Source organism: Galeopterus variegatus, unplaced genomic scaffold (assembly GCF_000696425.1).
Source record: "Galeopterus variegatus unplaced genomic scaffold, G_variegatus-3.0.2 Scaffold4744, whole genome shotgun sequence".
Lineage (NCBI taxonomy): Eukaryota > Metazoa > Chordata > Mammalia > Dermoptera > Cynocephalidae > Galeopterus > Galeopterus variegatus.
In genome coordinates this window covers 206,679-222,829 of record NW_007730855.1, presented here as the reverse complement: position 1 = coordinate 222,829, position 16,151 = coordinate 206,679, and the positions used below count along the sequence as shown (strand labels likewise).

Sequence of the window (16,151 nt, the reverse complement as noted above, 5' to 3'; positions counted from 1 at the left end):
ATGCTCTTAAAGGACACCTTAGATTGGATCTACCTGTGTAATCCAGGATAATTGCCCCATCTCAAGGTCTTTAAACTTAATCATGCCTGCAAAGTAACATATTCATAAGTTCAGGGGTTACAGTGTGGATATCTTTGGGGTAGCCATTCTGCCTATCATCTTTGATTTTATCTTATAAAAATGTAAATTACTAAGTTCTGTGATTTAATACTGATTTTAATAGCATGAGATATGAAGCTTTTGGATTATATGAAAACTGGAGGTTTTAGATTTCTTTAGCTGCAAAATGTGAGGAAGATGTGAGAGGCCTTGACATTAATATAGTACCATTAACTCTCATATGAAAATAAACCTGAAAATAGAACTCAGAGCTGACAAAAGCATAGGATTTTAGAACTGGGAAAAGAACCTAGATTGCCTACCAGCCCCCTTAGTTTGCAGGACCTAAGGGACACAGACAAATTCAAGTCAGTTGCTCTTATGATCAGTTGTATAGTGAGTCAGTGGCAGAACTGGGACTTTATCTTTTGACCTTTTTCTATCAGTGTCCGTATTAATATATATATAAAAAAATACTTACATAATTTTGTAGTTTTTCAGCTTATTAATCAAAATTGGGATTTAAGTGAAACTTTTTTTCCCCCAAAATCATAAATAAAACTCTATACATTGAGCATTTATTAGAGTTGATGTATACAGAAAAATGTTAGGTCATAATGTGTTATTCTCAGGGAAATAAATATAAACTATATGATATACCTAGAATAATGCTTTTTAAAGATACTCTTTTGGCTAACTAATTGTAATAGAGTAACAAAATTCTCAACCTGGTGGATATAAAGAGTGAATGAGTCAAAATCAGCTATTGCATACTACTGTGTTTTAAAGCCTAAAATATCGAACACTATTTGGACCAAATTACAAAAGTGAACAAATAAATGTTAGTATATTAGGCAGAAATAATCTATGAGTTCAAGTGAAAACCTAAATATGAAAAGAAAGGATTTGGCATTGCACTCCAGTTCTACAAGCTATGCCGGTGTTTTGTTTTAATTTGGAAAAAACAAAGGGTATTTTGATATTTTTTTTATCTACATAGAAGTACAGAGATGTCATGAAGTTAATGATCTCGTCCTAGTCCATAATTTCAGAATATTAGTTTGAGAACTTTTGAAAGTTTTTATTGGTGTATGGTGTAAACTCTAAGTTTATTTGTACTTAATTACCTGAAACTGCCTGCCACCCAGAATCATAATAAGAGAATAGATCTGTAGAAACACAATCAGTTTGCATTGTCATAGAGTGTTAGAACTAGGGATCCAGGTTCTGGTGATAACTTTGTCTGAAATTTGCCGTGTGCTAATGTTAATCTCTTGAGTCCTTGTTTCTCATATTTCTATGAGGTTATTGGATTAGTGATTTTTAATTTTCATGTAATTTGACTCTTTCAGGAGGCCATTAGGGAAAGGTGATGATCATGAATGAATTCTGTTAGTGCTCACAATCGTTATCAATCTTTACTCATCATTTATTCCAAAAACATATTTAACTAAAAAAATGTTGACCCATGATTTGTTGCTTAAATGTATGTTTAGGATGTAGAAGAACTAACTGTTGAAATTCATTGTGATACAAAGGAATTCTTTGATTTCAATAATCTGAGCTAATACATTTTATTTTCCAAGTGGACATAGTATTATCTGTATAATGTAACAGTATTCTTTCTTTTTGCTGTAATTTTTTCTCTAAGGACTTATTGTATGTTTTCTTTTTTCTCTTTGTTGTGGTAGATCAGTTGTTTTACGTTTGTGGCACTTATAAGAATTGGATATTTTGCTAGACAAGTGGGATAATGCTTTTGCTTTTTAAAAAGGGAAGTTCAATGTAATAAAAATTACTGTGAGCTCTATAATTCTTACTTCATGTGTTCAGAGGAAGATGCTTTTGTGAAGCCTTTAATTTAACTTTTTCATATATCAGTAAGTAATCAATACTTTGTAAAAAATAATTCTAGAGTGAAAAAGAAGACTAATTTCTTATAGGAGTTTTATAGGTGTGATTAATTATACTATTTTTGATAAAAATTGCTTGAGAAATATATACAGCTTGAATTTGTTGACCCTTTAATGGGTGATCCAAATTTTCTGTGAGAATTTATATTTTAATTTTTTTTCTTAGAATTGTAGCTTTTTGTATTAAAAATATATACAGTTCATCTGTCTGTGCTATTTGGTAATAAGTAGACTTTGTTTACTGAAGAAGAATAGTTACTGAGATATATTATCTCACCTTAAATTTTCTTTTAAATTTTGTTGGAATTAAAGCATAAATTCTCATTAAAATTTTATATATCTTCTAATTAAATCTTGAAATGATCTTTTTATTTTATTTTTTAGTAATAATTGAATCTATGAATAACCTACCTCCAGTTAATGAAGAGACTGTGATTTTTAAAAGTGATCGACAAGCAGCAGGAAAGGTTTGTAAAAAATAACTCAAATCCCACAGATTACTCTGTTTATTCCTTAAAAGGTTTTGCTGACTTTTCTTTGTTGGTCCTAAGATGAGTTTATTTATTTGTTTTTTTGTCTTTTTCGTGACCTGTAAGGGGATCGCAACCCCTGTTTTGGTGTCGCCCTCACCGCGCTCAGCCAGTGAGCGCACCTGCCATTCCTATATAGGATCCGAACCCACGGCGGGAGCGTCGCTGCGCTCCCAGCGCCGCACTCTTCCGAGTGCGCCACGGGCTGGCCCCTAAGATGAGTTTATTAATTTTAGTAGGCTAGCAGTCTAGAGCTCTCCAGTTTTAGTGCAGTCCTGATTTCTTTCAATACTTCGTGTCTGTCTATAAATTGGTTTAGTACTGCTTATTACCGTTTGCTGCACGGGCCACTAAATACACATGAATAGAATTATTTCCTAATGTTTGTCAGGTATTTGCTAGGTCATAGGTCAACATATTGAATACGACATAGTTCCCTACTCTCCAGGTACTAAGAGTTGAGTGAAGACTTTGCACAGTATAGCAGTTCTTAACTATTTTTGGTTTGTAAGTTTCCTTCAAGTAGAGGCTCTCAAACTTTTTAGACCTTGGTTTCCTCAGGTGGAAGTTCAGAGTGGGATCTTTTTCAAGTGGGAGAATATTTGTGACAGCAGTGAAGTCTCACTGTAAGCACATTCAGGAGAATTATGAATATGTGTACTTTAGTAATGACCATGAGGTTGGGTTTCTTTTAACATCTCTCTAATGGAACAACCCTGCATGTCCATCCTTAATGCAGAAAACCACACACTTTACCCAGCAGGTAGGCAATTCTGAGCAGTCAGCATAGGACATAAAACCTTCTAAAATCAATAATGTAAATACTAACCAAGTGTTCATTTCCTGGCAATAGGGACAGTCTTTTATTCATCTCAGTATTGCTCACTGTATGTGGTATAGTCCTCTGTAAATTATATGTGCTAAGTAAATGTACATTGAAAACAGACAAATAAATAAGAAACCAGCTGCTGTCTTTGGAGAAACAACCTACTGGGCTTTTAGTTTTTCCCAGATGAGCAGCAGTTGACTTTTTGTGTGTGTGTGTCAGGAGATATAATTAAATCATGTTTAATTAGGCAAAAGCAATATTTTAAGCTAGTTACTGTGTTGAAACACATAACCTTACCTTTTCTCTGCCTTTTCCTACTATTCCATTTTAACACAAATTAGAAAGGGATCAAGTTTTTATCAGGGTCTACCTTTCACTACCTACATATGTTTTTTAGGTTGACAGGACAGTTTTACCAAGGGACAGTGAGTTACCTAGGATTGCAAAGCAGTCAGTGGCAGAACTAATTGAAGTCTAGAACTAATATTTTTTGGCAATTCTTAAGAAAGTTTGTGAAGGCAGGGGAAGAAAGATTTGTTAGTGACTGAGGAATGTTGCTGTCCTTTTTTTCCCTTTCAAATACCTATGTTTAGTATTTAAGGTACAAGTGTGAGTCTCAGGAAGCACAAGTGTGGGATTCAGAGGAAGAAGTACTGTAATATAGTACAAACTCTATTTACTGCCACTGCCTTTGTAAATATTGGAGATATATGCTAGGGGCATAACCTCAGAGGGAGTTGAGAGAAAAAAGGAATTGGGAACGTGTAGATGACTCTTCATGCTCATTGGTCTTCTTTAGGAGTAACCAATCTTCTACCCTGGCAAAAACAAAACATTTCTTGTTGTCCTCAAGTAGTAGCAGAGAGAAGAGGAAAGGAGAAGAGACAATGGAAACATTTCTTGATTTTTTTGAATATGAAGTAAAGGTATTAAAACTGATTATTTCCTTGATTTATTTATGATTTTCATGGCACTTGCCTTTTTCTCTTAGTAGCTAACTTAGATAGTTTTAATTTCAAAATACCCAACTTTTGCTAATGATAACCTCTAAACTGATATTTTTAATATCCCTCAATACATTTGAATTTTTAGGCCTTTAAGGTGACTAGTAATGTTCAGCTCTTCTGTCATTTGGCTTTGAAAGGAGTTAGATATAAAATGAAGCATTTATACTTCTAACTTTATGTCATAAGCCTTGAGGCAAAAATTAAATCTTTTATCATTGTAAATTCAAGAAGTGCAGTCTTTTAAAACTATTTGATTATAAGTTTAAGTACTTTGAAATGATTCCCCAAAATAGTGATGGGGGTAGGGAGGATTAGAGAATATCTATTAAACAAACTAGAGACCACATTATGAAATTAAATCTCTTTTTAAATCATTATCATGTCTTATGTAGACACTAAATTAGTTTTACCTTCAATAGCAAACCATTGCACATTCTTTCTTTTCTCTCTGCTCTTCAATAACAACTATAATAATTAGCCACAGTGATATTTTGTATTCCTTATCTTTTTAAATTCTCTGAAAACCTGCAAGGTAGTAGAATTATCTCCATTTTAAATCTGAGAAAACTTGCTAAAAAGATCACAAAGCTGAAGTGGAACAAAATTGAGATTATAACCCAGGTTCATTTCCTTTCCATCTCCCTCTGCCTTCTCCACTGATTTAGGGAAGACAAGCTCAGATTTGTATTTTTATGCTTGCCCTTTAATCCTAATAATGACAAGTTCTTCTTGATAAGTAGTGAAATCTATTTCTCTCTCAAATATCATTGGATAAGGTATTTTTACTGATCCTTTTTAAAAAAAACATTCCTTTATATTTAGTATAAAGTCACACCAGTTAGCTCAGTTGTTTACAGCATGGTGTTGTAACACCAAGGTCAAGGGTTCAGATCCTGTTATTGGCCAGCTGCCAAAAAAAAAAATCGTTATATTTAGTATAAAGTAATACTGGTAATACTGGTTGTTAGTATGTGATGATTTTCTGAAGGTCTCCATATCATATTGATTCAGTGTTGTTTTGCCTTCATTTCCTTACTTCCTTTCCCCCTTTTGGTAGTTTGGCCAAAAGCTGACTCAGCTGGAGAGACAGTAAGGCATTGGCTAATGGCATTCTTTCAAGGCTATTTCTAGTGTGGCATTATGCAGATCTTAGCCTTTCATACACACAGCCCTCCAGCATTGTTCCTGGCCCTGGAGATTCCTTGATGTATTTCTTGTTACTTAGAGAAACTAGGAAATGCCCACTCCCTGAGTGGGGTGCGTGGAGGTGGGAGGGGGAGGAGAGAGCAGTCATTCTCCCTTTTGGAATGCTGTCTGAGCACATCCAGCCTGCTGGCTCAGGCAGGGCCCCACCCCACTCAGAATTTTTGCCATGTTGCATACAGAACATGTAAGCCCAGTCTATGCTGTAGAGTGAGAATTTGGGGGACTGCACACACTCTGTTAACTTCTCTGTATATTTGGTTTTTTCCCAGTAGACCCTATGTTATATCTGTACAATGTTGTTGTAGTGGCATGTGTTTATGTGACAGGAATCTTTTGGGGTCTTTTAGCAGGAAGATAATGCTTTTGAATAAGAGTTGGTAAGCATTTTCAACTAGAACCAAGTGAAAGGACATTTTGAAAACCACTTGTCAAATTACAGGGCAAGTATAAAACATTGGATTAAATTTTTATATGAAAATTCTACAAAATATTGAATGTTATTTCAGGTATAAAGAAAGCTGCTTGCCCACCTTAAAGTAGATATCTCAGATGTTACTATTCCTAAATTCTTTTTCTTATACTCTCCTTGCGGTCTGTTACTTCCTTTGCTTTTATCTCGAGTCAGGTAGTATGGAAGTTACAAAATCCTCAGAGTTGTGTGGAATGACTGAGCAGGGATGCAAGGTCCTTATATGGAATTGTAGGAGAAATGAGCTGGCCTGAGCTGTTGACTCTTCGCAGTTTAGCTCTCAGGTATTACTCAACATAAAATCTACACTTTGAGGCTGGTAGTTATTTAAATATTGTTAAATCCTTCTTTTCTGTAGCTCTGAATTAGCTAAATTGCTTATGTAGACTTAGTCAAGTTTTCCTGTGACCATTTGAGGTAGGATCATAAATACAGTACCTATTGATACTGGTGCATGCCACATACAAGTACAAATTCCATCATGTAGCATCCCATTACCTGCTGTATGTAGTGTTATTTGACTTAAAACTCTATATTGATTGCTTTGTAGCTGTGGCTTATAAACAGTTAGATCTAGGAATAGGCAGCTAAAAAAATATGCTTTACTTTTGTCTAAGAATTTTAAATGTCACTTACTTAGTTCAAACCAGGCTCTGCATAAACCTGAACTTGGTAAGAAATTTCTCCAGTGAAATCATTTTTCACACTTTGGAAATGTTATCCAGGAAACAAGTCCCTGGGAAACAGTCTCGTGTACCAGGTTGCAAACAGTGATTATTTTACCCTGTACTAATGGATACCAAGGGAACTTTATGAAAGATATTTTTTATCTCTGTCCAAAGCTTTTCTTTTTGTTATTCCTTAAGAAAATTTATTATATATATGTGTGTGATACAAAGTTGACTTTCAATAGTTGTGTACAATGGGTGATGTTCAGATCAGGATAGTTAGCTTATTGATCATTACAATACATAATCCTTCTTTGTGTCTCCTTAACTGTCTCCTCTCTCCTCCTCCTTTCCACCTCTAGTAGCCACAGTTCTTTTCTCTACTTCTAAAAGTTCAACATACTATTGTGATTGTTGTTTCTTCTTTTCTCTCTGTCTCTCTTTATTGTTTATTTGTGGATTCAGCTTCCACTTATGAGTGAGAACATGCAGTATTTCTCTTTCTGCACCTGGGTTGTTTCACTAAGCATAATTTTCTCAAGGATCATCCATGTTGCTGCAAATGGTAGCATTTCATTCTTTTTTATGGCTAAGTAGTGTTCCGTTGTGTATGTATACCGCATTTTCCTTATCCAGTCATCCATCAATGGACATTTAAGTTGGTTCCATAGTCTGGCTATTGTAGATAGAGCTGCAATTAACATGAAAGTCCAGGTATCCTTTCAACATGATGATTTCTAATCCTCTGGATATATAACCCATAGTGGATTGCTGGATCATACAGTAGTTCTATTTGTAGTTGTTTAAGGGGCCTCCATACTGTTCTCCATAATGACTGTACTAATTTACAGTCCCACCAGCACTGCAGAAGGGTTCCCCTTTCTCCACATCCTTGCCAGCATTTGTTGTTCTCTTTTTTTATAATAGCCAGTCTAACTGGGGTGAGTCGATACCTCAAAGAGGCTTTGATATGCATTTTCTTAATGCTTAATGATGTTGAGCACTTTTTCATATTGGCCATTTGTATGTCTTTCTTTGAGAAATGTCTGTTCAGCTCCTTTGCCAAGTTTTTCATTGTATTATTTGGTTTTTTACTGCCAAGTTGCTTGAGCTCTCTTTGTATTCTGGATATAAATCCCTTGTCAGAGGCGTAATTTGGAAATATTTTCTCCCATTTTGTAGGTTGTCTTTTCATTCTGTTGATTGTTTCCTTTGCTATGCAGAAGCTGTTTAGTTTGATATAACCCCATTTGTTTAATTTTTCTTGTGTAGTCTGTGCTTTGGGGGTGTTATTCATAAAGTCTTTTCCCAGTCCTACATCCTGGAGTGTTTCCTCTATGTTTTCTTCAAGGAGTTTTAAAGTTTCAGGTCCTATATTTAAGTTTTTAATCCATTTTGAGTTAATTTTGGTATATGGCGAGACGTACAGATCAAGTTTCATTCTTCTACATAAGGATATCTGGTTTTCCCAGCACCATTTATTGAAGAGGCTCTCTTTTCCCCATTATATGTTCTTGGTGCCCTTTTTGAAGATCAGTTGTCAGTAAATATGTGGGTTGATTTCTGGGTTCTCTATTCTGTTCCATTGGTCCACATGTCTTGTTTTTATACCAGTACCATGCTGTTTTAGTTACTGTAGCTTTGTAGTGTAATTTGAAGTCAATGAATGTAATGCCTCTGGCTTTACTTTTTTTGTTCAGCATTGCTTTGGCTGTTCAGGGTCTTTTGTTGTTCCTCATGAATGTTAGGATTGTTTTTTTCTATTTCCCTGAAGAATGTAATTGTTTTTTTTGGTGGGATCACAGTGAATCTGTAGATGGCTTTGGATAGTATAGACATTTTCACTATATTGATTCCTCCAAGCCATGAATAAGGATTGTCTTTCCATCTTTTGGTGTCCTCTTTAATTTCTTTCAGCAGTGATTTGTAGTTCTCATTGTAGAGATCTTTCACCTCCTTGGTTAGATTTATTACTAGGAATTTAATTTTTTTGGTGACTATTGTAAATGGGCTTCCTTGATTTCTTTTTCTTGTAGTTTGTTGTTGGACTATAAAAATGATACTGATTTTTGTATATTGATTTTGTGCCCTGCAACCGTACTGAATTTTGTTTGTCAGCTTTCAGAGTTTTTTGGGACAGTCTCTCAGGTTTTCTTATATATAGAATCATGTCATCTGCATGCAGGGATAATTTGACTTTGTCTTTTCCTATCTGGATACCCCCCCCTTTTTTTTCTTTTTCTTATTTAATTGCTCTGGCAAGTACTTCCAATACTATGTTAAATAGGAGTGGTGACAGCAGGCCTCCTTATTCCTGTTTGTAACATACAGCTTTTCCCCTTTCAGTATGATAGGTGCAGTGGGTTTGTCACATATGGCTTTGTTGTGTCAAAATACCTTTCTTCTGTACCTAATTTGTTGAGAGTCTTTATCATGAAGGAATGTTGAATTTGTTACATGCTTTTTCTGTATTGAGATGATCACAATGTTTTTGTTCTTGATTTTGTTGATGTGGTGTATTATGCTTAATGATTTGTGTATGTTGAACCATGCTTGCATCCCTGGTATGAATCCCACTTGACCATGGTGTATAATCTTTTTAATGTGTTGCTGTATTCTTGTTTGCTAGTATTTTGTTGAAGATTTTTGCTTCTAAGTTCATCTAGGATATTGGCTTGTAATTTTCTTTTTTCGTTTATCTTTGTGTGGTTTTGCTATCAGGGTGATGCTGGCCTCATAGAATGAGTTTGGGAGAATGCCCTCTGTTTGAATTTATTGGAATAGTTTGGAAAGAATTGGTATTAATTCTTCTTTAAAAGATTGGTAGAATTCAGCAGTGAAACTCTCCAGTCCTGGACTTCCTTTGATGGAAGAATTTTGATTACTGCTTCAATCTCATTGTTTGTTATTGGTCTGTTCCATTTTTCTGTGTCTTCCTGGTTCAGTCTTGGTAGTTTGTGTGTGTCCAGGAATTTATCCATTTATATGTATTTACATATTTATGATTGCTGTATCTTCTTGATGGATAGATCCCTTTATCGTTGTATAATGGCCTTCTTTGTCTCCTGTAGTTTCTGGTTTGAAGTCAATTTTATCTGTTCCAGAATAACTACTCCTGCTCATTTTCAGTTATCTGCGTGGTATGTCTTTTTACATCCTTTCACTATTTGTCTGTGTGAGTCTTTACAGGTCAGGTGGGTTTCCTGTAGTCAGCATGTAGTTGGGTCTAGTTTTTTTAATCCATTTGGCTATTTGATGTCTTTTGATTGGGGACTTCAATCCATTAACATTTAGCATTGCTATTGAAAGGTATTGTTTAACTCCTGTTATTTAATTGCTTTCGTGTGGTTGTTTTACCTGTCTTTTTTCCTTTTTTTCCCTTTTGTTGTTTAACTTTAGAGTTAGTTGGTTTTTGAGGTAGTATGGTATAGTTTTTTTTCTCTACCTCTTTTGCCTGTGTGCTCTATCAGTGGGATTTGTTCTTCATTATGTATTCATGGTGGTAATGTTTTTTACTCCTTTGAGGGTTTCTTATAGAGGCTGGTTGTGTGGCACTGAATTCACATAGGTTTTGTTTATCTGGAAAATACACTATGTGTCTTTCATATCCGAAGGATAGCCTTGCTGGGTGTAGTATTGTTGGCTGGCAGTACTTTTCTTTTAGTAATTTAAATATATCATTCCATTTTCTCCTGGCCTTTAGGGTTTCCACTGAGAAGTCTGCTGTTAGTCTAATGAGGAACTCTCCTATAGGTGACTTGACATTTTTCTCTGTCTGTTTTTAGAATTTTCTCTTAGTCTTTGACTTTTGCCAGTTTAACTAGACCTTTTTGGATTGAATCTGTTTGGGGATCTTTGAGCTTCTTGAATCTGGAAATCCATTTCTCTGCCAAACCTGGGAAGTTTCCTGCTATTATTTTGTTGAATAGGTTTTCAATGCCTTTTTCTTTTTCCTCCCCTTCTGGAACACCTGTGATTTGCCATTTGTATACTTGAGGCTGTCTGATAGCTCTTGGAGATATTTTTCATTTTTTAATAATCTTTTTCCTTTTTTTTTTTTTTTTTTTTTTTTTTTTTTTGTTTGCTTGGCTTGTTTCAAAGACTGTCTTCAAGATCAGAAATTATTTCTTCTGCCTGCTCTAACCTGCTTATGAAGCTCTCAAATGTAGTTTTTATTTCAGTTCCAAGAGTTCTACCACATCCTTTTTATGGCATTAATCACATTGTAAATTTCCTCCTTAATGTCTTGGATTGTTGTTCTTGTTTAATTGTTTTGTCTTTTAATTGTGACGCTTCTTGTATCTCATGTAGTTTCCTTAGATCGCATATCAAAGGTTTCTTGTAGATTGAGATGTGGTATTTGAGAGTCACTGCATTCCTTTGAGGGTGTCACAGTTACTTGTTTTTTCATATTTCTAGTATCCCTACATGGATGTCTGGTCATCCAATGGAGCAGTTGCTTCTTTAGTTACTCAAATAGCTTTTGAGAAAAGAGAATCCCACCTGTAGATTTGTTTATTTTTTTGTTTGTTTTGTTTTTTGTGACCAGTAAGGGGATCGCAACCCTTGGCTTGGTGTCGCCCGTACCGCACTCAGCCAGTGAGTGCACCGGCCATCCCTATATAGGATCCGAACCTGCGGCAGGAACGCGGCTGTGCTCCCAGTGCCGCACTCTCATGAGTGAGCCACGGTGTCGGCCCTGAAGATTTGTTTTATGTTGCCTGTTGGGTGGGATGTTTCAGTTTTTGTTCCAAGTAGACTCTATAGTCAGTCCCAGAAGTTTTAGGTAGATTCAGGCGTTCCAGGTAGAGTCAGCAGATAGAGAGCACTGACAGGTATGATGCAGCACTACAGAGGGTATGGCTGAGGAGAAGCCATGTTGGGCAATGCTCTGGAGGCTGCTGCCTGGTGGCTCAAGGCTCCCAGGGCAAAAGCCACAATGGGAGGAGTTCTGGAGGCTGGTTCCAGGAGGCTCAAATGGAAGACAGTTTGAGCGCAGGCTCCTGGGCCTGCTGTCCAGCTTGTTCAAGCATCTTGTGGCAAAAGCCTCAAGGGGTGTTGCTCCCAGGGCTAGTGCGGGGTGCTCTGGCCTCTCCTGGTGAGAGCTGTGAGGGGCAGGGCTCCAGGAGCTGTTGGAGAGCCAGTCAGGTCTCTCTCGGCAAAAGCAGTAAGGGATGGAGCCCTGGAGATTGCTGCACAGTGTCTCAAGCCTGGGGAGTGGAGCCACAAAGGGTAGGGCTCCCAGCCTTATTGCAGAGCTGCTGTAGTCTCTTGCAGCAAAAGCTGTAAGGGACGGGGCTTCTGGGGCTATCATGGTCTCTAGTGGCGAAAGCCACAAGTGGAAGTCCTCTGAGGACTGCTACCTACCAGCTTCAGCCTCCTGCAATGGAAGCCACATGGGATGGGACTCTGGAGGCTGCAGCAGGTGGTGCAGCATTCTGATGTCTGGGGCTAGGGACCGCGCAGTGGCATGGGCCATGCATGGAGATGGGCTGATTGCTGTTGCAGGCAGCAGGAGGAACTCCTATAGGGTGAGATGGATTCCCTGTCCTGAGCCAGACAGTGGTGCTGGTGACCTCAGCAGTGGTGAGGGTGAGCTAGGGCAGGAGAAACTGGAGGTTACTGGTGGGAAGTGCTCACAGCTGTATAGACTCTTCTCGCTGCAAGACAGAATCTGTCCTGACCTGATACCAGCTATCCACTTCCTGCTCTGGACCTCTTCTGTGGGAGTATTGCATGTTGGGCGCTTCTAGTCTACCTTATTGACCCCTCCCCACAGATGCATGTCTGTCCAAAGTTTAAGAATTGGCTTTGTCTGTATTCATCAAAGGAGTTAAAATTTTGTGAATTGTTTTTAAGACTTTTTCATAGTGAAAGTAAGACTATGTATTAATATAATATATGTAACATGGTGCTGCAGTACATCCCTTCCATCCTTTGTAATTCTCATTGGAAGAAGTCTGCTCTTCTTATCTAAACCTTTTCAAAGCACATTTCTTGCCGTTTTCTCAAATTATTCATTTTGCTTTTAAAGTAAAAACATAGCTTTAAATTTTAATGCTGTTTAGTGTTATTCCAGAATACATTGGCATTTTAATTGTTTTTAATGTCACTACTTGTTTTTAAAGTAATAGTAACCTTCAGAGCAGTGGTATCCTGATGGGTAGCTGTTTTATGTTTTTGTGAGAAGTAATAAAAGCTTGAATGCTATACTAAAAATCATAAAATGAATAGAACACTTATCAAAAATTAAGAACTGGGGATGTGATAAAACAGGCACTTTAAATGCAGTTAATATAAATTGGTTCAAACTGGAATGCTATTTAGTAATTTACATCAGGATTATTTATGTATATATGTATGTATGTATGTATGTATGTATGTATGTATGTATGTATGTATGTATGTATGTATGTATGTTGGTGTTAGAAAAGCAGGTGTATTTAGCTGAAGGAAATGGTAGGCTCTCGCATCCCAAAGACTTAGATTTACTGAGAGGTTTTTAAAAGTGGGGGGAGGTGAGGGAATGGAGCATGGGAAGTGAAAAGCAGGAGAGAAGGAGATGTGAGCTGTTGAGGGGTCCGTGTCTTTGAGTCAGGCACAAGGTCTCATGAAGCCCTCATCTGGTTTCTGTTTTCATCTTCATCGTTGTCTCAAGATGCTGCAAGATTTTGATTTGCTCCGAAGTAGAATCAACTCTTTTGCAAAGTCTTGTGCGTAGTTATACTCCTTTGCAGAGCATCTGTTGACTTGGATGGTGCCCATGGTCAGCTTCCAGTCATCTGGCCCTGATCGTTTCTCAAAACTAGTTTCAGAGATGGGGAAGTCCAAAGTCCAGGGAACCCATCTGGTGAAGGTCTTCTTTGGTGCTGCCACAGGGTATAAGATTGCAAGAAAGTCAGGAGCAGAGAGCTACATCAGGATAATTTAATAATTATATATTTCTGGCTCCAATAATCCTGCCTGTTACAGATCAATCTTTTGGAAATCTGAAGTACACAAATTTACATATAACGATGTTCATCATAGTGTCATGTATTATACTGAACAAATTACAAGCTGCCTAAATGTCCTACCATAAAGATAAGTTAAATAAATTGTGCCAAATCTGCAAAGGAGTATTTATATGGCCATTAAAATTATGCTCATGAAGAATGTTTATAAAATAGAATAATTTAATACAAGTTTAGCTTTTAAAAGGGGCAGTATACAAAACTACAGTATAGTCTCAAAAAATTATTTATAGGAAAAACACTAGAAAAATCTATGCTGACATTGGTTATGGTCTGATTCCTATAATATATGTTTGTTATCAGAACCATTTTTTAAAATGTGGGTATTTATTTTGAGAAGAGTTTGAAAATGAGAAGTCTCCTTTCATCATTTGTAAAATATTTTCAGAAATAAAGTAATATGGGTCTGTGCAAACAGCAGTTCTTTTACTTAAAAGTTAAAGGCTTATAACATCTTTGGGATTTTTTTAGAAATATGTAAGTTTAAGTTAAAATCGACTTTACTACTTCTTAAATTAGAAAAAGTTGTGGTTTAATTTCACAGAAATGTTAACACCCTATGGAAACAGCAGAAGTGATTTAACACCTATTGAAGCAGAATGTTGCTTTTATGTTTTCTGTCATAAGATTCCAAACCCAGACAGCATCTTATTTCTCAAAAGTTACCAGTTGTAATTTTTTTTATTTGTACTTTAATGAGCAGTAACTTAAAAAAATCATAATTTTCATCTAGTTGGTACCAACAAAAAGATGTGAATTTGGCAAGGAGCAAGCTTGTTGTTTTAAATTCCTAAAAAAGAAATCTAGAATGAACAAATACATTTGTAATCACAATATGAAGACTTTGAGTATATAAACATGACTTAAATATAAATAAAAATATATTTTATTGCTCTAACATAGACAAAATTACCTTGTTTTAGCAATATTAGTGTTTCTTATTTTTTAAAATATTGCTAACTTTTTGAATCATTATTTTACATGTTAAATATGTAAAAAAAGTATATATATATATTTATATATAGGCCTTTATATACGTATATATTTATTTAATATATTTATATAAAATATGTTTATATATGTAAAATATTTATATATAGGTAGACCCACTCACTGACATCTACAGCCCTCCTGCACGTGTCTCCAGCAGCTGAACCTTCACCTCTGTGCTTGGTTTCTAGACCTGATCCTGGGATATGTTCTGTAAGTGTTTGCTCAATCAAGGAATAAATGTTTATGTTTCTTCTTTTTTATAGATATTTGAGATATTTGGACCTGTTGCACATCCATTTTATGTGTTACGGTTTAATTCTTCAGATCACATTGAGAGTAAAGGTATTAAAATAAAGGAGACTCTGTATTTTGCTCCTTCAACGAAAGACTTCACTCAATATATATTCACAGAAACACTTAAACAGTAAGTACTTTACTGACATGTTAGTAGTTCTTCGCTTATCTAATGTTTATATTTGGGAATAATTCTCCATAACAGTAGTTTCTTATTGTTAAATGGTATCTGTCTTCCAAAGAGTTTATTTACGTTCCTAATAACATCTCTGAAAGCTACAATTTGTTATCAGATTTTACAAGTAGAAATTATATCTTGCCCAAAATGACATGATCAGGCACTAGGAGCACATTTGGACCATATAAATATTCTGAATTCCACTTCATTGTTTTATCCATTATATTTTTCTCTTACATACATGCTACTTCACTATTAGTATTACAGTTTTAAAACAATTTCTTTTTAATTTTAAATAAAATTTATTTTGGATTGCATTCATGGACTTAACTATTTAATAACCTTATAATTTTCACGAGAAAAAGAAAATGAATAAATTTCAGGTTGCTTAAACATCGCAAATTTATAGAAGAAACAATTAAAATGTATCCCTGAAAAGTTATGGATAAAATTATGGTAAATGAGGTTGGCATAACCAACAAACTAGTGCTCTCCATTTTGTCTGTAAAAATGCTGAATGAAGCTTGTGGCATGTGGCTAGTGATATTTCTGCATATTTGTGCTCCCACTGGTAATTGTGTATTTTTCAAGTGTTAGTTGTGTTGCCAAGTGTTAGCTATAGAGTTGTTTATATCAAGCTTGTTATTATAATTATATAATTTAATTTTTTATTTAAACGAATTGCATATAAGTTCAAGTAGAATAGATTTTATAAATAAAAATAAGTTGAATGCTTATGAAAGATGAAATGAATGTGTGCCGCTAAAAATATTGTCAAATTAGGAGTGGAAGGGGCCAAACCCGTGGCGCACTCGGGAGAGTGCGGCGCTGGGAGCGCAGCGACGCTCCTGCCGCGGGTTCGGATCCTATATAGGAATGGTGATGTGCTCAGCGCGGTGTGGGCGACACCACACCAAGGGTTGCGATCCCCTTACCGGTCACGAAAAAGACA

At 35.9% G+C, this 16,151-nt stretch overlaps 1 protein-coding gene across 1 annotated transcript in view; it reads left to right on the top strand.

Moving 5' to 3' along the window:
- Positions 1 to 16,151, top strand: part of NAF1 (nuclear assembly factor 1 ribonucleoprotein) — a gene marked incomplete at its 5' end in the record, with an annotated part of 43,130 nt that overhangs the window by 17,428 nt on the left and 9,551 nt on the right. The window contains 2 exons of the mRNA XM_008588255.1: positions 2,397 to 2,479; positions 14,991 to 15,151. Coding sequence (XP_008586477.1) covers positions 2,397 to 2,479; positions 14,991 to 15,151 — 244 coding nt within the window. The remainder of the gene's footprint in view (positions 1 to 2,396; positions 2,480 to 14,990; positions 15,152 to 16,151) is intronic.